Source organism: Octodon degus, unplaced genomic scaffold (assembly GCF_000260255.1).
Source record: "Octodon degus isolate 3935 unplaced genomic scaffold, OctDeg1.0 scaffold00297, whole genome shotgun sequence".
Lineage (NCBI taxonomy): Eukaryota > Metazoa > Chordata > Mammalia > Rodentia > Octodontidae > Octodon > Octodon degus.
The window spans coordinates 1,145,389-1,168,000 of record NW_004524873.1 but is presented as its reverse complement, the minus strand read 5'-3'; the positions used below and the strand labels follow the sequence as shown (position 1 = coordinate 1,168,000).

Sequence of the window (22,612 nt, the reverse complement as noted above, 5' to 3'; positions counted from 1 at the left end):
CCCCTTCCGTCCCCACCCCTCCGCCCCTTCCTCTCGCACCTTCGCCCGGCCCGCGCCCCCGCAGCGGGCGCCCACCCGCGCTCCACCGGCGGGAACGCTGTCCGCGGCGGCGGCCGGAGTGGGCCGGGCGGGGGATGGCGCTGCAGGACCTGGCCCAGCAGGGAATGGCCGTGTTCGGGTTCGTCCTCTTCATGGTGTTGTGGCTGATGCATTTCATGGCCATCATCTACACGTGAGTGGGGGGCGCGGGCGGGGGCGAGGCGAGAGCTCGGGCGCCAGCGAGCCGGGGGCTTCTGCGCGGGGAAGGGGCCGCGCTCGGGTGGGGTGGAGCAGGGTAAGGCTCCGACCGTGTCCTCATCCCTGGTCCCCTTGAGCTGGTTTGAGCGGGACTGAAGGGTCTTTAGGAGCAAAGAGTGACCGGGGAAGAGGTTGCTGGGCTGCAGGGGACTGCGGAGCCGGAGAAGGAGGCTGCTTGGCTCCTACGTGTCAGGCGGAAGGCTGCTTGCTAGGTTGATTGTGTTGAATTCGCGTGGTTTTTCATCTGGGCCAAGATGTATGGTGTTTTTTTTTTTTTTTTTTTTCCCTGTCGGTAAGGGCTACATTTCCGATAGTGATGATGGTTTCCACTCTTCTGGGCGCTGGTTACCTGGAGAGACCTCCCTGTAGATTTTCTTCCGAAAAAGCCCTGTGTTTAAATAGGTGTAAAGCACCTGTCCATCTTGAAAAATGTCCACCAAAATCCTGACCGGCAGCGCGGGTTTCAGACATGGTAGTGTGTGCATTTCAGTATGGTTTTCTTTTGAATTTTCAGGCCTTCGTTTATTACCTTGTTCAGATTTTTGATCCTTCCCCTCCACATCTTTTCATTATTTAAGAAATACTTCCCCAGGCCTACTAGATGCCATTCATTGTTCTTGAGCTGGTGACACCGAGGGGAGCAGGACAGAATTGCTGTCCTCAAGGAGCTTACGTTCTAGAAGGAAGGGAGAAGTAAAAAAAAAAAAAAAAAAATCCAAATAACTTTATTCTAGATAGTGGTGGAGAGAAATATGGGATATGTGGCTAGATTTAATGCTTCAGTTATGTGTCTTGAAAATGAAGCCTGCCTGTGTCAGTAAACGGAAGGATTGTGGTAGAGCACATTGCTGATCTAGATTGACTTGGTTTTTTAGCCTGAAAGAAAAAAGTGGAATGGTTTTTAGCAACTGGAATAGAATGGGCATATATTAGAAGAGAGGATGATTTTTTTTTTTTTTTGAGTGGATGATTTTTAAGAAATGAGGTAGTCTTTTTCTTATTACATAAAAAGTGTGCTTTTCTCTTTTGGAATATTGAGCTTTAGTGTGGCGCTTCTTAATCCTGAAGCAAGATGCTGCTTGTAAAGATAGTGATATTTGAAAGTGAAAGAACGTGCCACTTTTCAAAATCGCGGATCTTAGTGCTTTGGAGTTTTTGAGCTGCATCTGCTGAACGCATTCTGGAGTTCATTTTTAATATGTAGGTTCTTTGAAATTTTTGATACTTTTTCCAGTCCAAAAAAAAAAAAAAAAGCTTACTATGTAAGGAATTTAGAAAATACAAAGGAATAAAGAAGAAAGGTAACATAAACACCGCAAAACAACATCACCCTGATAACCTTTTTGTTCCTCTCCTCTCAATTATACTTTTCTCTGTGTGAGGGAGAGAAAGGGGAGGGAAGAAGGGAGAGGCCAAGGATGGTGTTATGATTATTGTTTTGTACCTGGCTGCAAAAATCATCTATTTAATAAATGGTTGCTGAGAAACAGTTTTGTACAAACACTGTTGTGGATGCTAGAACTAAGAGGGAGAAAGAAGACACCCAAAGCAGCTCCTTGTGGGGAGCTATCAGGCAAGATGTCCTGGCCATTGGTTTTTCCTGTCAAAAGTATATATATCACCTTTGGGCAGTGTCTTAGTTTATGAGGTACTAATAGTTGTTACTGCTGGGCATTTGGCCTTCTTCATTGTGTCAGCGCACCACTCACTGCGTGAACTACCTTCCTTCCAGTCTTCTTCCCACCCTTCCTGCCTTCTCTTCCCGCCTCTCCCCTCTCCTAGAGATCAAATCCTGGGCCTCCCGAAGGCTAGGCAAGAGCTCCACCACTGACATCCATAAGTCCTTGTGATGAGTTGTAATTCATATATCTTTGAGAAGTAGCTCAAAGTTTCCATTTCTGAAGGAGCAATTGCATCCAAAGTGGTGTACCTTTTAGACTCTGACACATACCGGAACATCTGTTGTAGACCTGACATTGTATGATGGTCTCCATTTGCCTTACTGTCGGGCTTTTCACCTTTTTTTTTTTTTTAAATTGAGTACTTGCACTGTTCAACACTTTTTCATATTTTATGTGTTACGTACATTTGGTTTTTAAACTATATACTTACTGTCTTTTGCCAGTGCAGCAATCTGTTGCAGAGTTGTGTTTTTCAGGTAAAGCTAATTCTTCTGTTACCTGTTATATGTTGCGGGACTGTGTATGCCTGAGCACACCCCCGCGGGGGGGGGCCGTGTGCTTGTGTGTGCGCGTGCGCGTTTCACTCCAGTATGTTTTATTGTCTTTTCAACTTTGCCCATGTAATTAATCTGGAGAAAAGTGTGTTTTAAGTAGACAAGTCTTTTCTTTCCTTATATTTTTTTCCCACTTCATTGTAATACTTTTTATCCTTATTCCTAAATTAATATAATGATTGCAAAATGTTAAGTCTGTTTCCTTATGGTACTGAAGTTTTTTTGCATTTTATGCTTTAACTTGCCCAGTATTTTTCTTTGGTATATAATGAAATCTAGAGCCCTAATTTTGGTTTGTTAAATAGCCACAGGTCCCAGAATTATGAATCGGATGATAACTTGATTATTCCACTGTTTTGAAAATACTCTTTATTATAAAATTCTTTGTACTTGGGTATATTCCAGATCTTAAAGTAACATTTTATAAAATTTGTTTCTACACTGGTATCCTCTGTTTCAGTTAGTGAAAATTTTATAACTAATGAGGCAAATTTCTCCTTAGTCTTTTACAAAAACATTTTTACTTTTTATACATTTTTACTTAAAGCTGAACTTCAGAATCTTTGTTTCAGAGTCTTAGGTAATGTTTTGTGTGTGTGCCAAGAATTGAACTCAGGACCTTGTGCTTGCCAGACAAGTGCTGTACCTCCGAGCTGTATCTCTGGCCCCAGTCTTAGATAATCTTATCTTTGCATCTTGAAATTATTAGATTTATAGCTGGCCCTGGAGAAAACCGATTTTTTTCCCACCTGGGACTGTGATATGCCACCACCCCCCATTATATACGTACACTGATAAATGTCATGCTGCTTTCATCAAAATTAATATTACTGATACATCCTGATATTTCATAACCATCTGGAAATGGATATACTCAGACTAGAGATAACTCTGGAGTTGTTCTACTTTTTGTGCTTAATAATAAAGACCAAATATTGAAGTCCTAAAGTACTTTAAGCAGACATTTAATTTAGCTGAGGCACTATAGAGAGGCTTTATAGTTATTTCCAATGACCCACACAAATTGTTTTACTGATAATAACAGGTTTCCAAGAAGTTACATGAAAAAAACACAATTGACTTTATACCATGGTAGAGTGAGTTGCTTAGTACAAGAATCTTGTGAATATTTTTTGAAATGGATAACTGATGTAAAGCAAGCTGTAGACTAATGTACATATAAATTACCTTTTATACCTTCTAGTCTGAGCCTGCTTTCATAGATTTTATTTTTGCATGTCTGACTTGATACCTTTTAAAAAATTGAAATAAAGATACTATCCAGGTGTTTTCAAGCAGAGAACCAAGCATTTTTTTTTTTTTTAACACTACAGTATTTAGTAAAATCTCAATTAAACTCAACATTTAACATGCAAGGTAAAAGAACTTGGGCAACAATATTTTGGTTAAAATACTATGCTAAATAGTCTGTTTTAGTAAAGGGTATGTTTTCTGATAAATGTTTTGTGGCCCCTGTATAGTCATTTTCTGAAATAAAAAAAGTAAGAGATAGTGATAGTCTTATGAGAACTTGTGCTTGTCCTTACAGCTGGTAAAAATGGAAGCTATTTTGGAAAATATATCTGGCTCAGTGTCTGGTTAAGGAATATAATCTACAAGCTTCTAATTATTAAAATGTTTAATACAAGTATTGTAATAAAATTACTGCAGAGAATGGTAAAGCACTTAAAAACGGAGGTTGTTTTTAAAATATTCAATACAGTGTATTAGGATCTATTTAATTTCTACTTGTTTTATTGTCTGTTCTTACGAGCTAGAGCTAAATTTTCCCCTGTATTAAAAAACAAATGAATTTGATTAATTCAGTGAACTGTTCTTGTTCAGGGGATGTTATATTTTTCTGGTTTCACTAGTGTCTTGCCATTTCTATAAGCCTGCAGATTTAAAAATCAATAACTTACTAACTAGACAGCCAGTATATCCGAGGTTTTGAAACCATCTCTGCTCATTGGTATCTGTCAGCTGTCTTGCTCATTCCTGAGACTTAGTCATTTAATATTTCAGATGGCAGATGTGAACTTGTCAAAAGGGTCTGATTCTCCAGATTTTTAATTTTCTCAAACAAGTAGGATTTATTTTGTTTTATTTTTGAGACAGGGTCTTGCTGTGCATTTTAGGCTGACCTAGAATTCACTGTGTAGCCCAAGCTTACCTTGAGCTACTGCCTGCCTCAGGCTCCTGAGTGCTGGGATTATAGGCATGGGCCACCAACAACTCTGTTTATGGCTAACGGACCAGACAGAATTGATGAAGTGATTTTGCCTTTATGTAGGGGACAGGAGTTTTTATGTACATCCAGCTTGTCTTGAACTTACTGTGTAGCCCAGCTCGGCCTCGAATTCCCAGTTCCTGCCTCAGCCTTGAGAGTGCTGGGATTACAAGCGTACACCACCACCACGCCTGAATGATTGGCGTGATCTTTATGAGATGTTTTGTTTTGTGAACTATAGTATGGTTAGATAGTTGGGAAGTATGGTGAAATTACACAGAAGTTTGAAACTAGTTTTCTTGCCTTTTATCCCTTCTGGAATTATCTTGCTGGGTGATACAGATATCTAAGCAGGACACCTTGCCTTCTCTCCTCCCCTCTCTATTCAAAAATTACATTAGGTTATGTATTTTTTCTGTTAGTTGACTGAAAGTGCTAGTAGCAGGAAAATACTTCCCAAATCCACAAATATTAGCTCTTCTCTAGGAAAGCAAAGATCCTTTTCTTGGAGCATTTTCCAGGTTAATTTCTGCTTTCTAGAAATAGGACATTTTTAATGTTTCTAATACCACAACTTACACACCTGCTGCCTGGCTTTTGGGTGGAAGGTGCACTCATTGAGTATCACTGAGATAACTACTCATCAGAAGTTAGTGTTTTTAACCTAAAGTTTTAGCATTTGGTGAGTATATGATTTTTGCCTTCACCTCGTAAATACATCGGTGTTCTAATCTGGGGTGGGATGCGGGATGTAAATTGAGAGCTCCTGTTTGCTGAGGACGCACAGGGACTGTGCTCAAAGGTTGGATCATGCGGGATCAGCACCACAGGAATACCTTTTGATAAGTGAATGAGGCATTTGAGTGGTTGAGCCCCTTGAAACTACCTGGAAGTTACAGTTAACTATCATATAGCAACTTTAAAGATCAAAGTGAAAATTACACATCATCGCTATTCACTGAGGTTCCGTTGCACTGTCCTTGCCTTCTCCTCACCTCAGGGATTCAGTTATCTACATGCGTCGGATTATTGGGACTGTCTTGTCCCCCAGCTATTGCAGCCTATGGCCTTGCTCCCCTCCTGGTTGGTTTTTCTTACTGTAACCTTCCTTTTGTGTAAACCATGACTCCCCATTGCCTTCAGATTAAAATTCGAGACTTACCCAGCTCCGTGGGTGGCTAGCCATCCCCTGGAACATGCGTGTGTCTTCAGCAACATTCAGATAGTGGTAGACCTCTGAATGCAAGTGTATTTTCTTTAGAACTTCCTCTCCTTGCTTTTCTTTTTTCTTTTCATTTTTCTTTCTCTTGTTCTGCTTAACTACTCTTCATCCAAGTCAGTTTGCGCTTAGCTCCATGGAAGGTAAGGTGTGCCCTTTTAGTCTGTCCCCAGTACTTTGGATTTACCACGTGAGAAACTTAAGTGTGAAGATAGAGGTGTTGTCTCATTTACTTTTCTATCTCCAGGGTCTACTAAACACTCGGTTAATGCGTGTTGAGCAACTGATCTTACGTAGTTTTCTCCAGTAGCAATATGGGATTTCTGTTAATTTGTTAATTCACTCTAATTGATGGCCGTTGTGGTTTGAGGTTACATGGTCAGAATTTGGGATATGTTCAGTGACCATAAATTTTAATGAAACTGCTAAAACCAACTGGAATATGTATTTATCTTACTATTACTAACCAGGTGAAAGTTAAAATAGAAACTGGGCTATATATACCAAGAGCTTACTTACCTTCAAATTTTTTGTTAAATCTGAATTTTCCCTCAAAGGTTTTCCAAAGGGATTAGCACTCTTGTTGTGCATATTCCTTGCCTTTGCATGTGTCCTTTGGGAATGCAGAGCCCAGGGCTTTTCTTTCTTTCTTTCTTCTTTTTTTTTTTGCGGAACCGGGGATTGAACTCAGGCCCTTGCGCTTGCCAGGGAAGCGTATGTTCCACTGAGCCATCTCCCCAGCCCCTAATCTCTCTCTCTCTCTCTCTCTCTCTCTTTTTTTTTTTTGCAGAACACCAGGGGTTGAACTCAGATCCTTGCTGGGATTGAACTCAGATCCTTGCGTTTGCCAATCAAATGTTTATCCTACTGAGCCATCTCCCCAGCCCCCCAGGGCTTTTCTGAATCAGCTCACAAATGCAAATCCTAAAAAGCTGTCCATGCTTTTCCTGCACCTGTGGGCTTTTATTTTATGCACAAAACAGTTTTATCATTAAGTTCAGCTTTAAAGGGGGTTGATTTTTATAGAGGTGTATAAAGAGAACAAAATACCTTCATTATTTGCCTTTCAGTTTATGTTGCATTTGAGAGTTTTCTGTTTTTCTCAGCACTGCCTGGAGAGTCCATCGATATCAACTGCTAGGTTTCTTTCTTAGTTGCTGTCAGCAAAGTAAAGTGTTCTCCCTGTTTTCTATACAATGGAGCTGATTCTTCTAAGGTTAATCTGTGTATGCATGTGAAGTCTTGATGGGGTTTGCACTGTTGAGAATTTAAAGATCTCTTAGTTTTCTATGGTGAACTCCTTCATATTCTGTAATTGTCAGGTGGAGACAGTTTTCCTAGGTAAGTGCTCTACCACTGAGCCCTAGCCCTAGTCTTCATTTGTTTTTTCCCATAGCTAATTCACCATTGGTTATTTTTCATTCTCAGGGGAACCTTGGGTCAACAAAGTTAAGGCTGTACTAAAAGGTGTGTTGTGCCCCACTGCTGAAGCCTGCTATAATGCAGTACCATTCTGAAAGGAGTGCTTTATGGCAGTAACATTAGTCCTGACACCTGCTGATCAAACACCTAGCAGTAGCCTTCCAGAACATTCTATGGAGTATGGACCTGCTGACACAGCAATTAACCTAATTTTACATGAAATATTAACAAAACTTGATGATGTGGAGCTGAAGAGATAAATTGGTTCAAGCGAAGCACACAGCATAACTATAAAAGCTGCACAGTTGGGGCTGTTAAGCAAGATGACCTTTGTCCTTGTAAAATCCATATTTCACTCTTGGAAACCTTGAGTAGAAATTCTTGCACCTCACTTATGGCCCCAGAAACTTTGCAAGCAAGGGTTGCTTCAGGGGCTGCTGCCTGCCACCTGCAGGGGAAGAGCTGACCCCGGCTCACTTGTCACCCTCTCCACAGATTCCCCTTCCCACCATACTTGCCCTCTTGCTAATAGTAAAATGGAATACAAAACTGTGAAGGAAATCAGTTAAAAATGGTACCAACCACAGAATCACCAACTAAAAGAGAGGAAATTAAAACATTATTTAAAATGATGAAAAGACAGTGGGAGTTTTAGAGATTGGGATGGTAGGAAATAAAAAGTAAACGAGCTAGCATAAGGCTGCCCCATAAGTTCAGAGCCAGTCAGGGTTCCTTCGGATGAGGCAGCTGTAGAGTCCCACAGAACTCCTGAATATTTATTAGTCATCTGGAGGGTTTTTTTTTTTTCTTTCTTTTTTTTTTTTTTGAAGCTGTGCCTAAACCTTTCTAGTTGACAACAGAAAAGGCTGAGCCCTGAAGACCTATCACTTTTATCTATGATTCATCCCTCTCAACCTTTGAACCTCAGCCTTGGAAGATGCTCTGAGAAAATCACCCCCAGGTGCTTCCACTCCACTGTCCCACTGCTGGCTGCAGTTAGGTCCAGGCCTGCAGCAACAGTGCTGTGAGAGCCTGTCCCTGTCTCCCAGCCTGGCCGGAGAGGCGGTGACCTCTTAATAACCTGAATAGCTTTCTCTTTTTAAATGAGTGGCTCTAGATTTAATTAGGTACAGGTATTCAAAATTTACTGAGCTTTCTAATTTCCCCAAATTGCCCGCTTAAGTTTTAGTATCACTTTTCTCTTGAAAAATGAAATCAAAACCATGGACAGGCTGTACATACAGGAAGCTCACTTCCTGTTCCCTGAGAATGTAAAGAAAACCAAATCTCAAAAAAAAGTAATAAAATCGAAATTCTGAAAATTAAATGGAGGGGGGACATTTTATTTTAGGAGAACTAAGAAGGTTGTTAAAATACCACTGTGGAGCCCCTACTGCAGCTGGTGCCCAGAACACTGTGCTCCGGGGAGCTGCAGGCTCTGGGGAGAGGGCGTTAAGGGAGGCTGGAGCACACAGCGACTTTGCCCAGCTGAGCACCCCGTACTAGTCTAAAGGAAAATGCAGCTAAAGCAACAAAACCCAAATCCAAAAAGCAGTAATAGGCTTTTTTAATGAATAATAATTTATGGTAATGTAATAGCTGCTTTGTTGCTGTACTTTTTCATTACTGTGAAACTTTAAGTACAGTATCCTAAATATTTGGTGCTATGAGACTTGCATCCATTTGCTCACTGTTTAATCAGTATTACCTAAGCGACTATATCTGTAATCGTGTTTTATGCCACCTCACACCCGTCTTGTGATTGTTCCCATTGGGTCAGTATGACCCGAGCAGCTGTACTTGTGATCTTACTGGACTGATTGTTCGTAGTTCTGTCCCACCTTCAGCTCGCCTCACCTCACAGCTTTGCTCAGTGAACACCCTTGAGACATGGGTCGGTGGCACCCCACTTCCTGGGCCCGGTTCTGTCCCTCCTTGACAGCAGCTTTTTGTCCTTTCAATAGACTTTTCCTACTCTTAACCTCCATTGTTCCCAGAATTCATTCCTCAATTTTAGGGCATTTTGGACATCTAGCTGGTTGGGAGTTTCTTTCCCCTATATCAAAAAAGGATGGTCTATTTTGCTTGGGGCAGGCATAAAACCAGTCCTTTGTATTTTTTAAAATATTTATTTATTTGGTGCAGGGTCTCGCTACACAACTCAGACTCATTCATAGTGATCCTCCTGTCTCAGCCTCCCCAGTGCTGGGATTATGGACATTTTACCAGAGAACAAACCCAGGTTCTTTGTGCTTTTCAGTCAGGTGCTTAGATCGCCAAGCTGTCTCCCCAGCCTGTTTTTTGTTTTTTGTTTTTTGTTTTTTGTTTTTTGTTTTTTTTTTTAAGAATAAAAACCAATAAGAAAAATTAGAAATGATACAAAAAAATTCCACTAAGCAATATTGTTGTCTTCAATTTAGTTCAGATTACCAGACATAAGCGTGCACAGTTGTTGAAAAAAATTTTAAAAAAGAAAAATAAATTCAAGCATTAACTGTTCCTTTCAATAGACCAGTAGAAATCAGCATTACAATTATTCAAGCAATCCAAAAATACATCTCTTTTTCCCTCTTCCCAGCTATTCCTCCCATTTTTAGTAGTTTCTTTTTCTTTCACAGTATCCTAACTTTAGCCATTGTAATTTTTTTTATTTATTTATTTTTGGCGGAACTGGAGATTGAACTCAGGCCCTTCCACTTGGCTTACTCTACTGAGCTATCTCCCCAGTCACATTGTATTTTTTTTTTAAATAAGGGATTAAATTGTTTTGCTAAAAACATTTTGCTCTGTCACTCTTTTTTGTTTGTTTTGGGGTTTTTGAAAGGAGGTGCCCCTCTGTGATTCAGCTCTGTAATTCAGGCTAGGTTTTTTTGTTTTTGTTTTTGTTTTTGCAGAACCAGAGATTGAACTCAATCCCTTGCACTTGCCAGGGAAACACATTCAGGCTAGTCTTGAAGTCACTGTAGCCCAGGCTGGCCTTAGATTTCTGCCTTTAGCCTCCCTGTGGTTGGCCTGAGGCTGCCCCACCAAGCCCTGCTAAGTCTTTAAGGTCAGGTTTCTGCTCTCTACTCAGTAACCTAATTTGTGAATTTGTAGTATCTTTAAGGAATTTTGGGTGTGATGAGTGGAACCTAAGTAAAACCTGTAGGGAGTACAGATAAGGATAACCTTGGGTAGCTTAGATTGTGTCCTGAAGCTGTGGTCTTTAAAAGTACAGGTTTTGAATTGTGTAAATTTTTTTTTGCCCTTGTCTCCTTTCTCCCCATTTCATTTCTTATGTCTACATCCTTTTTGGAACTATAGTAATTTACATACGTTACTTTTGGTGGAAACTGCCCTTGAAATTGTAGCAGAACGGGGCTCTTGTTTATTGTTGCAAATAGTAGCTATCATTGAATGTTTACTTTGTGGCTTACTCTCATGTATTTTTTTGAGCTATCCTGAGGTAGGAACTATTATGCACACTTTTTTTTTTTTTTAATTAAGATAAAGAAGTAATGTGTTCAAGGACGCAGGTAGCAGAGAAGAAATCCAGGCAGCCTGCCACCCACCCCTGCTCTTAAATCACTATGCTATAGACTGCCAGAGGTCACCTAAAAATAACCCCGGAAGTAAATCATAGGGACAGGATACAGGATATCTGTGGAATATCTGTTTTCTGTAAGTCTTAGCTTATGGCAATTGGAAACATTTGGATTGTGGTGGAGAAGGCCCTGTGTGTTCTCCTCTCTTGTGCTTCCCACCCTCACACACTGAGCTGCTCCTACACGGGCTTGCAGTGTCATCCATCTCAGATCTTTGGGTGGGCCCAAAAGTCTCCCTCTCACCCTTGTTCTTTTCCTGAAACAATGTAATCTTCCTAGACCAGAGGTTCTCCACTTTGAGTTTGGAGTCACATGGAAGGCCAAAAAAAAAAAAAAAAAAAAAAAAATGCTGCCTGAGTCTGATTTAATTGGTTGTGGTATCAGGCTTTTGTCAAAACTCCCCTGGCGCCTCTGATGTGCAGCCCAGGTTGAGGAGGACCGCCTGGCTGCTTTCCCACCGCCGGCTCCAGCACTGACCTGCTGCTGCCTTCGTTTAGTTCTCTGGTTAGCCCACAGCCCGCAATTCCTCGCTGGCTGCGTTATCCTGCCTCCTGCCTTGCTTCACCTTGCTGGGGCCTCCTGCTGTTGGTCTGTCCTGTTATCCCAAATCCTTCCAATAATTTATAGCTTCTCAGCTTGCCGAATCCCGCGCAGGGTAACCCCACGCCATGCGGATTAGTACTGCCACACATTCATGATCTCAGATCTCAGCTTAGCCTACAGTGCCTCTGGTAGTATTTTGTTTCTATATTTAGTACTACTAACGCTACTAAATCTTCGCTTTTCTACCCTACGCTTGGCAGATTATCTTAACTTCCTACTTCACACTGTGAAGCTTATCCTGCTTTTTAAAAAAAATTTTCTTTCTCTATCTTTTGGCTAGCTCTTTCTCCTTAGCTTATACATGAGAGTTTTCGTACAAAATTAGACTAAAAATTCCTCCTGTACACCTAGCTGCTCCACAGCCTTTCCCACCACTAGCAGGTTTCAGAGAAACTGGTGTTTAGTCGCTGTTGCCATTTCTCACCTACCATTCGTTTTCTTTTTAACCTGAGTTTCATCAGTCTACTCCTGTGTTCCATCAACTGCCCTGTCCCTGGCAGCTGGGCTCAGAAGTCACTAAATACATAGAGGACATCGGTTTAGTTAGTTTGTGTCTTGACTCTTTTCTGGATTTAATGCTCTTCTAATTATTTTTTTACAGTCTTAAAACATTTTGTTTGATACAGAAATTCTAAAATACAAAACCATTTTGCAAGTGTAGCTGGGTTTACTGTCTATTTACAGAGTTATGCACAAATCACACGTTCCCAACCTTTTCAGTGTAAAAATACAGCACACTGCTCTAGTCTGATAGTGCTCAGGATTCCACCGCATACCACAAAGGACAAATTTAAAAAGGAAACAAAAACGGTGACCCCAATAACCACTATGTGCCTGTGTTCCCCTCGCCTCCAGGAGCTTCCACGGTGAAAATTTTCTTTTCTAACAGTGAAAATCTAAGTTAACTTATTCACTAAATGAACACACGTGGTTTTTACAGAAGCTTTTTCTGCTGTCTGAATGTGATGTTCTTTTTGTGTGTGTGTGGCCCCCTCAGCCCACCCTGGGGGCAGGGCTGGCCCGCCATGTGGTGCCTGTGATCGAACTGCAGTCCCTGCGCACTTGTGTAAGCAGGCACTTTAGACCACTGAGCCATCTCACCAGTCCCCCAATGGTCTTTCTTGACCCACTGAAAAATAAACAGCCATCCTCACTTGTCCTCTGATTTTATTGTTACCCCAGCTGTCTTTCTACTTTTGATTACCGCTTACTCCTTGTCTCCTTCACGTATTACTGCTTCTAGATTTTTATTCTTGACTACCTCCAAATAGCATATGACTGGCTCTCACATTTTTAGTTCTAAGGGAACCTTCCCTCTGAGCTCTGCATCTGTTTGTTTAGTTCCTTTTCGCTTATTCAAGAATTTTACCAACTGGGAAGAAAGCTCTGTGTCACTACTTTGCCAGGCTGTTGCAGATTCAGTCTCCTGTAGTGTTTCTTCAAGTGGAGCTCACCGTCCTGCATTCATCTCCAGTAACAAGCCTACGCCAGAAGCATCTGAGATGCTTCAGAGACTGCAGATTTCTGGACTCCGGCTGGATCATTGGATGTGACCTCCTGTTAGACTGTGTCTAAGGACTGTTACAGACCACTGGCTCACCAGATGTCTTAAGCACAACTTAGTACAATGCTCAGTTCTCATTGTACTTCCTATCTCCTGCCCAGACTTTTTAATTAGTGTCATTAGTTAGTTAACTGCAAACCTGGGAGCCCATGTCTACCCTCCTTAATCCCGCCAGCCCTCTCCAATAATTGGGCAAGCCCTGTGAATACTGAATTCACACTTTCTCTTTATTCATCATTTCCTCTGCATCCTTCTATTCCATGTTTAGCCTGTGCACCTTTTTTTTACTTTGGAGTATTTTTCTGTACTGTCCAGCTCTGCTGCTTGTGTTTCCTTCTTTTCTATAATTACAAAAACTATCCTGGTTTCTTTTTGGACTTTTCACAGTATTTCTTACAGAATGGGTGAGCTACCTTTTCAGCCTTGTGCTTGGAGCTGAGGAAGAGCTTATAGGAGAGTCTGTAAGCAGTGCTTCCAGCCATGAAAGTGCTCGTGGATCACCTGGAGGTCTCGTTAAAATGCAGGTTTTGTTTCAGCAATTGTGGGGAGCTGTAGAGGGTAAGACTTAGAATTTCTCTCAAGCGCTCTAGCACACACTTGGCATGTGAGTTTTAAAGGAACACTTCTTAGCACAAGTTAGATGGCTTCTTTCTCTCCTCCAAAAGTGTTGCAAACGTGCTTAGATAATCTGTATCACACTGCATTTGCAGAGATTAGGACAGGAGTTACTTCCCACTGGAAAGTAGCCTATGCACAGGTGAAAGCCTCAACATGTGGAAGTGCTGAAATGATAATACACAGAGCTCGAAAACAAGACAGGGAAGTCTCCATGTTCCAGAGATGAAGAGGGAATGCGGAGCAGTGAGTCAGTGTTGTCTGCTAATTCTAATTCCAGCAACATTTCTTTTTTTAATGGTGCACGTTTGTGCTACATAAGGATGACATTCATAACACTCCCCCAACAATCTTGCTGAATTCAGTTTACTTTTTTTCCTCCCTTACTGTTTTTGTTGTCCATGTCCTTTGTGTACCTGACAGTGTTGGATGAAAACATCTTTCCATACACAACTCCATCCCCTCTGCATGGTTCTACCATCCCTGTGCCGTAACCTGGAAATGGTCTTGAAGCTGCAAGCCGGGGCAGTGGCAGCACTCACTTCAGTCATCTTCCATGTCTCAGGCATCGCTGTCCTAGTGCCCTGTATTCTAAAATGTGTTTGCTATGCTTTGTCTGATTCCCCCCACCCCTGAATAGGAGAGTAATTTCATTCTTTTGTTTCTTCATCTTTCCAAAAGTTGAAGGTCCAAGGGAAAGGGGACCACAAATTTGTGTAAGGACAGAGACAAAGCTGTACATTATTTGTAATAGCATCAGACTGAAACAGCCTAACTCAACAGAAAATAAAATGTGGTATTTTGACAAGAAACACTGTACTTTACTGAGAAAGAATAAACTATAACCAAATGTAGCAGTATGGCTGTCTCACTGACATAATTTAGAAGAAGCCAGCTGCAAAAGGGTTTGTCCAGTAGGATTATATTTTCATAGAATTTGAAAGTAGCAAAACTAGTGTTCTGTGGTGTTCTCAGTCAGGGTAGTGATTGGCCAAGAGAAAGCCAGTAAATAGGAGTAAATATAGGGGGATGTGCTAGGCCTTTGGGATGCTAGTAGTGTTTTTGTTCCACATGTGGCTTTATAATGTGTATGTTATACATCCAGAAAAGTTCAAGGCTGCAAGCAAAGTGCATGATAGGAGAGTAGAACTGGATTCTCAGTACAGAAGCAGGAACTGAGGAAGTGATAGACCTAGTGTCCTGGCAAACAACCAAGTCATCTTGCTGCTGTAGTCTGAGGGTAGAAAAGGGCTTCTGTGAGAAATCCCTGCTGTGCAGCGTGTGGAGGCCATAGCCTCGGTGGCATTCCATCAGCCTAATGCAGAAACACTCAGCTGAGAAACAGTAAGAACTAGCTTGAAACCAGTCAACTTTGTAGGGCCAGACAGAGCCCCTCAGCACCAGCTCACTCAGAGGGCTCCGCCCTGCGACCACTTGAGACATCATTCAGATGGGCTGTCAGTCACATTTGGGGGATCCGACATCCAAGGGCACTGGTGGCAAACCTACAGCATGTGGGTGGGAACCTCGATCATGGATGGGTATTTTTCTTTTAAGACAAAAGATGTTAATGTATGAGTTTGGGTTTTTTGGTTTGGTTTTTTGTGTGTGTGTATGAACTGGGGATTGAACTCAGGCCCTTGCGCTTGCTATGCAAGCACTTATTCTACTGAGCCATCTCCCCAGCCCCCAGTTTGGGTTTTTTTTTTGTTTTGTTTTCTAAACTGAAACCTCCTTGTTTAGGTTCAATAGCGGTGTTGGCACTTTGTGATAAGTAAGTGGGTTTGGGGTTGCAGTTCGAGTTTGCTGTCACTGTCCTAGGGAGTGCATTCCAAGCATACCACTTAGTATGGAAGGCAAATAATAAAGGCTGATGCAGAGACAGAGGAGGGGTACAAATGAGACTTTTACGAAGTTTTAGAGTATAATCTGGCTTATAATTTTGGGTAGAAATTTCAGATGTAATGCCAGTCCGATTCATCCTTGAGCCTTCATTGTTTGAGAAGTCAAAATGAGTATGATACAATACTGTGCTCTTGATATGAAGAGCTTCAGAGGATGGGAGGATATCTAAAGTGTATCTAAATTATTTAAATAAAACATCTTAATAAAGGAGAAGGGAAATAGGATACACTCTGAAATTTGACCAAAAACTTAAAGCTGGGGTGTTGTTTTTAATCTAAAGTTTGCCAAATTCTGTGAAATTATTAATGGGCTGAGTTTCTCTGTAAATTGGTCCGTATTTTGTTTTGAGACAGTTTCCTAGCATGCATGATCACCAAAGGGGCCAAATATATGAGAACTACTGGAATCTTCGTCTGTCCCATCATTCACATCTTCAACTATTTCATGACTTCTGTCTTTTACTTCCCATTCTCTGATACCTTCTGGGTCATTTCTGGAAATCCAGCTCGCATTCTATTTCTAGACACTGGTTCTTGTCACATATTCGTGGTGATAGATGATGGTTTCTCTCATTCCTTCTCTAGGGTTCTGTTCAGGCAGCAACAGTTACTTTGCATGCTGGGCCCTAAACCCACATGGGAGGTGTTTTCCAGGGTTCCTTTTATTCCACAACCCTCAGGACGGAGTGCAAGTAAGCAGCAACCCTACCCTCCTCTGAGTGTCAGGACTTTTCCTAAAAGTTCAGTCCTGTATTTAGAACGTGCTGTAACATTTGAATCACAAAAGAGAAGATAGTGTATAGTTGTGTGTGTGTATGTAAGTCACTGTGTATGTGTTTGTGTGCATGTTTTGGCCTGTACCTATTTTAAAATATCTCTGGAAGGATATGTAAAAAATAAACATGTTCCTGCAGACTTGAACCACCTGTGATACATGCATGGCTGGCCCATCGTGCAGCTTGTATCATTGATGGTACAAACAGATCTAATCACTTTTATATGTTTCAATGCTAAATCATGTCTTTCTTTGATTATAATCATAAACCTAAGACGTGGTGTAAGCCGCTCAGTGTGACAGTCATACATGTACACTACGGGTGGTTCAAGCCCGTGGGAATGATCAAATTAAAATGATAGCTTCCAGGCACTGAAACATACAAACTGTGGCCCCTTTGTGAACATGTTAATAATGCTGTGGAAGTGGTTATTGGAATTAGGGAGATGGGAGATGGGTAGAGGTGGGTGGCAGCTTTTATGAGAATCTCTTTGTATCTTTAGTGGTTTTAACCATGTGAACCTGTTCCTAGTTCAGTCAGTTAAATGTGTGATACAAACTTCCTGCCAGCAATCTAGTTGCCTTGTAGGTTTCCCCAGGTCTGCTGGTTTGTTAGAAATGGGAGTGTGATCATTTCTGTGGTTATTTAAGTTTTAGATAGTTGTTTTGTCTCTGGGTAGCCCTCTATATTAGTATTTTCCAAACTCTGTTAATTTGAAATTAGTTGTTTAAAGTTCTCTAATCTGCTGTAGACTGATAATTGTGACAAACTCCAGAAAAAAATTAATTGATGATCATGTGCTTGGGTCTATGTCAGATTATTGTGAAACTTTGCGCTTTTCACTGGCCTTTCTCATATAGACCTGTGAAAAGCCATTCTTAGACAACACTTTGAGTAGCACTGTGACAATTTTTTTTCCAATTTAAAAATGTTCTCTTGGCCAGCTTTTATGAGAATCTCTTTATGTTTTTAGTGCTTTCAACTACTTGAACCTGTTACTAGTTCAATCAGTTAAATATGTGATACAAACAGCACTTGGGAGGCTGAGGCAGGAGGATCACTGAGAGTTGAGACCAGCCTGGGATACAAAATGAGCTCAAGACCCTGTCTCAAAAAGACAGACAAACAATAACAAAGAAATTCTATTGTACATAACTTGTTGCTATAAAAGTGTTTCCGTGGCCATATTAGAAACAGGTGGGGCCGGGGAGATGGCTTAGGGGCCGGGGAGATGGCTCAGTAGAATAAGTGCTTGTCTGGCAAGTGCAAAGGCCTGAGTTCAATCCCCAGTTCCGCCAAAAAAAAAAAAAAAAAAAGAAAAAGAAACAGGTGCTGGCTGCTGTACTATACCCTGGCCTTAATTAACTGGGCATGAGCCTTAGTTGATCTAGGGAATGGCATTGGTGTGCTTTGAGAAGTACTTCACAGATTCATAGTGTAGTTCAGTGATGCATTGATGATACTAGTGGGGTTGGGTTGGCCTTTTTTTTTCCCCCTTGTAAAAGAAGAGGTCTTTTTGGTTGGCTTACAGGGTACTATTAACGATTGCCATCTGGCTGGCAGTAATTATAAGATGCCATTGATTTCAAGATACTAAAATGCAGAAAAGCATGTGCTTTTGAAACATCTTGCAGATGGATCCATGATCAGTCTACTGTCTGATTACTGTTGAGGCTTAGAGCCTTCATTAGGAGAAGTACTTGCAGTGTGATCATGAGAACCAGAGAGGAAGTCGTCCAGGACCTTCAGAGACCTTGCCTTCCTGCTGAATGGCATCTCTTGTTTTGACAGCATGATGTTCATTGGGGCACCTTCTCTCTCGGCGGTGTTCTTCGTAAAACCTTGTGCTGTAGCACCATGGGATGCTCCAGCAATGGGAACCCTGGCCAACTTCTCTATTAACCGCTGATACCGATAATGTCTGCATGTCATTAATAGACATTTTTTCATGGTGATTTTTTTTTTTTTCTTGCAACTTTCCTCTGTTCTACTCCTGTCTTTCTTTGTTTTGAATATTGGGAGTTTTCAGTAAACCCATTTTCTTGCTTTTTTGTGGTGGTTGTTCGGCATTTTTAATCATATGTTATCTAGACAGTTTATTACAACATTTTATCAAACATTCTCATTATTCTGTATTTTTCTGGAATAGATAAGGATTTGGGGCCAGGGAGATAGCTCAGTGGCATAAGCACTTGGGTCCTGAGTTCCATCCTTGGTACCAAAAAATAAATAATAGTTAAGGATTTTATTATTTGGTCATTTTGATTGCAGTTTGAGAGGAAGGGCAGTCTTACTGTGGGCTAGCACTGTCATTTATTTCTTTGCAGTGAATTGAGATCCCTCCTCTTCTATGTCTGGCATAGTTTTGAAGCGTTGACCTCAGCAATTGACAATAGGTACAAAGCATGGATGGCTAAGTTCTGATGAGGCATCTAAGTTTGTTGAAATGTTTGTTCGACTTTGTTCTGGTTTTCCTAAAGTGTAAGCTTACTTAGTGTTACTTCCCTTCATTTTCAGGTCTTCTGCTTTGGAAAGATGTTAGGGTTTTTTTTTTTGTTGTTGTTGTTGTTGTTGTTTTTTAAATTTCAATTGACAGTGCAGCATAGCAATTCATTGATAGATTGTATCTGCTGTATATTGGTGTAGCATTAATATATTTTTTAGCAATAATTTGTGTCATTTGCTTTCTAGCCGATTACACCTCAACAAGAAGGCAACAGATAAACAGCCATACAGCAAGCTGCCAGGTGTGTCCCTTTTGAAACCACTGAAAGGGGTAGACCCTAATCTAATCAACAACTTGGAGACATTCTTTGAATTGGATTATCCCAAAGTAAGTACATGTTATATTAATTAGAAATGGGCTTACCTCGTAAGGTTGTGGGTGTGTTTTTCTCTCATAAATACTTAGTAGTTTCAACACTGTATATGGGAATGGCTTTGAGAATTCACCATGCTCTTGCCTCATGCAGTTTAGTAGCTTTAGTAGTAATAGTCGTAGAACAGTGATGGGAGTGAAGTCCCTTTCTGACTACTCATATGTCCATCTGAAGTAGAGAGCCCTAAGGAAACCTCCTGGAATGCAGGCATTGTCAAGTGCTAATAATCTGTACCTAAAAATCTTGTTCCTTGTAAGGCATATCGAGCAACAGGGAGAGGAGGCACAAGAATGAGGAAACAGTGTTTATTGGTCTGAAATGGGACCTGAGACAACTAGATCTAACATAAATGCCCTTTGAAATTGATAGAATAGGCTGCGATAAGTGGCAAAGAAGGAGTTCATCTTACCTAATTTTTAATTTCTTACTCTTCAGATTTTTTTTTTTTTTTTTTGGTGGAACTGGGGATTGAACTCAGGCCCTTGTGCTTGCCAGGGAAGCGCTTACTCCACTGAACCATCTTCCCAGCCCACTGTTCAGATTTTTAATCCCTAGTTGTATTGCTCATGACCACATGTGAATATAATTTGTGCTGTCTGCAAACTCAGGTTACTAAAGGGCTTCCATTTTTCTTGAGATAGAGGTATTCCTTTTATAATTCTCTTTAACATTTCACCTCTTAGGGGAGTTCAGTGTTCTTCATTGTCTTATCTAGCTTTCCTGCAGCTTTATAAATTGCCTAGTTGAGATTGCTTTTTAAAGAATAAATCACTTGTACAGAACATGTCTTTGCTGCTTATTGCAGCCTGTTCTGTCAAGAACATGTCTTTGAATTTCTACCTGCTTGACTTTCAGCACAGTTAAGTTTTTCCTTTGTAGTCTCCACTTGCCTTGAGTTTCTAACCCATTGCTTCAGGTCTTTTTCGTAGCTACTTTTCCCACTTGACGTTCTCCCTTTCTGTTTCCTCAGGACAATGTAGCTCACATGTTCAGAAGGAAGATGCTGTATATATACTTCTGGTGGCTGGCTTTTGTAATCTTTCCTTCCTTTTAGCCATTGTTTCTCTAAGGAGCAGCAGAGACACTTACTTGTGTGATGACCTTAATTCAGGGGTGGCAAACGTTTTAGAGCTTTCAGTGATAAAAGGCTGGTGCTGTGTGCCCTATGATCACCGCCACTCCCTCAGTGCATCTCTTTGTAACTGTGTAGACCTGAGTATCGTTCAGTGGTTTGGTTTTGGAGATTTCTTGGTGTCACTTTTGTATTATCACTATGAATTTTAGAGTTTAAACGTTGAGTAGTAATTTAAAGCCAAACATCTTAATTTCTTCTGGTTTATGTATTTTGTATTTAATAATTTTAGAGATCTCAATATGCATGTATCATCGACTTAATTGAATATTATTTTTTAAAAGAGGATAAAATTTTATATATTTAACTTTTTTAGACTAAATATAAAACATAGCCTTTTATAATTCAGAATGATAAATATATAAAATATGCCTTGTAATAAGAAAATTTAAAGTTTTTCGCACCCCAGAGTGTATAAATAAATGCAAAGGAGAATTATTTATATTGGTGTGAGAATAGTTTTGTTCATTATGAATAAGTCTTAGTGTATAGCTTAGAATAATAGGCATGTGTCACTGGGAAACTGTTACATTCAGTGTGTAGCTGTCATCTGTCCTTCCCCATTTAATCGCTCCTAATCCTTGCCCATTTAATTTTTATGGTGTAGCCCCTGTGAGTTGGTAAGTAATGGGAAACCAGCACACATGTTAATTATAGAGAGGGCTTTTTAACCCTGGGAATATATGTGTCCATTAGCTGTGGATCTTTAGGAAGAGCTGATACTTAATTCCTTCTTCTGAATAAAGATTTTTAAAATCACAATTCAAAATCATCTCACGAGCTCTAGTTTCACTTATGTCTTTGGCCGTAAATTTACATTATCCCGTGGAGGCGTTAAAGTTGGTTGAGGAGAATGGTATTTTGGTACCCTCTGCAAAATGAGTAATGACATATGCAGGAGATTTTTTTTTTTTTTTTTAGTAATTTATTATCTAATTAAAAAGAATTGGTAGCTATGTAAATGGAAAACTTGGAAAGTGAGGGGAAAGTGTGGAGTACTGCAATCTCAGGGAGAATTTTGATCTCACGCCAATTAATTGCTCTTTTAAAAACCAAACATGGTGAGAAATGTTGCCCCGGATAGTAAAGGTTACACCAGTGAAATCACACTAATCTGAGTGTGAACAGACGCAACCAGAGAACCAAAGTGTGGAAACATCTTTATTGTGGGTGTAACTTCCTCCATTTACACTGTAGGCCATTTTGGACAAAATATTTTTGAACATATATTGAAGTTTTACATTTTAGTTAATTTTAGACATACACAAGCATAATTATTAGTAGTACTTGTCCTGAATTTCTGGCTGTTAGTTTGGATGGTACCGTACTAATTGCCTTGAAAGACTTCTGTGCTTTCAGTATCTTATGAATCCATTTTTATATTGGTACATATTTTGAGAGGTGAAACGTAAGGATGAGAAAGATCGCCCAGCCCATTGCCCATGAAATTGGGCACTCGGGGGGCATTGGCACACATGGTAGCTGTCGCAAGATGTCCGCACCTGAAATGGCTTGCTGGCTTCATTGCAGGAAATTCTGGCCGTGTGGAGAATTTCAGTTAGTGGTCAGGATTCACAGAACGGGGCTGTGCGCATTGTGATACTGGAGGAGCTGATTTTGCCAGTGTAGAACTGGTTTAAAATGTTATAAGACCAGAGCCATGTTTTAGATTCTTCATTGTCAGCGATGTAGCTCTCTATATACAGATTTTTTTTTCTAACCCAGTAGTCTTCTAGCAAGGATTTTAAAAATAGAAATGACTGAAAGAGTGTGCACACATTATTCTTAACACATGCAGTAAAATAAAGTTTGAAAGATTAGGACTTTATCAGATAAATTTGAAAAACTGTAAGTCAGACCTTTCTTGAGAAGTCTAAAGTTTGGATTTAGAGTGGTTCTTTTATGAAACATCCCCTTCCTGGCATCATTTTCTCATTCAGGAGTTAACCAGGTTAGCTGCTCATGTAGTGCATCCCTGAGGCAGAAGGATCACCAAAATTTCAAGGCCAGCCTGAAATACACAGTGAGAACCTGAGTCAAAAAACAAAATAACACCAGCTCTGTACCAGCAAATGTTGTAGACATTTGGGGTCTGAATACATTTTGTCATGGAATCACACACTCTCTCTCCTTCTCTCCCCCCTTTCTTTT

At 40.5% G+C, this 22,612-nt stretch overlaps 1 protein-coding gene across 1 annotated transcript in view; it reads left to right on the top strand.

Annotated features, from left to right (window-relative positions):
• Positions 1 to 6: 6 nt before the first annotated feature.
• Ugcg (UDP-glucose ceramide glucosyltransferase) overlaps positions 7 to 22,612 on the top strand; it is a 34,531-nt gene continuing 11,925 nt past the window's right edge. The window contains exons 1-2 of the mRNA XM_004647263.3: positions 7 to 232; positions 19,142 to 19,283. Coding sequence (XP_004647320.1) covers positions 135 to 232; positions 19,142 to 19,283 — 240 coding nt within the window. The 5' untranslated portion in view covers positions 7 to 134. The remainder of the gene's footprint in view (positions 233 to 19,141; positions 19,284 to 22,612) is intronic.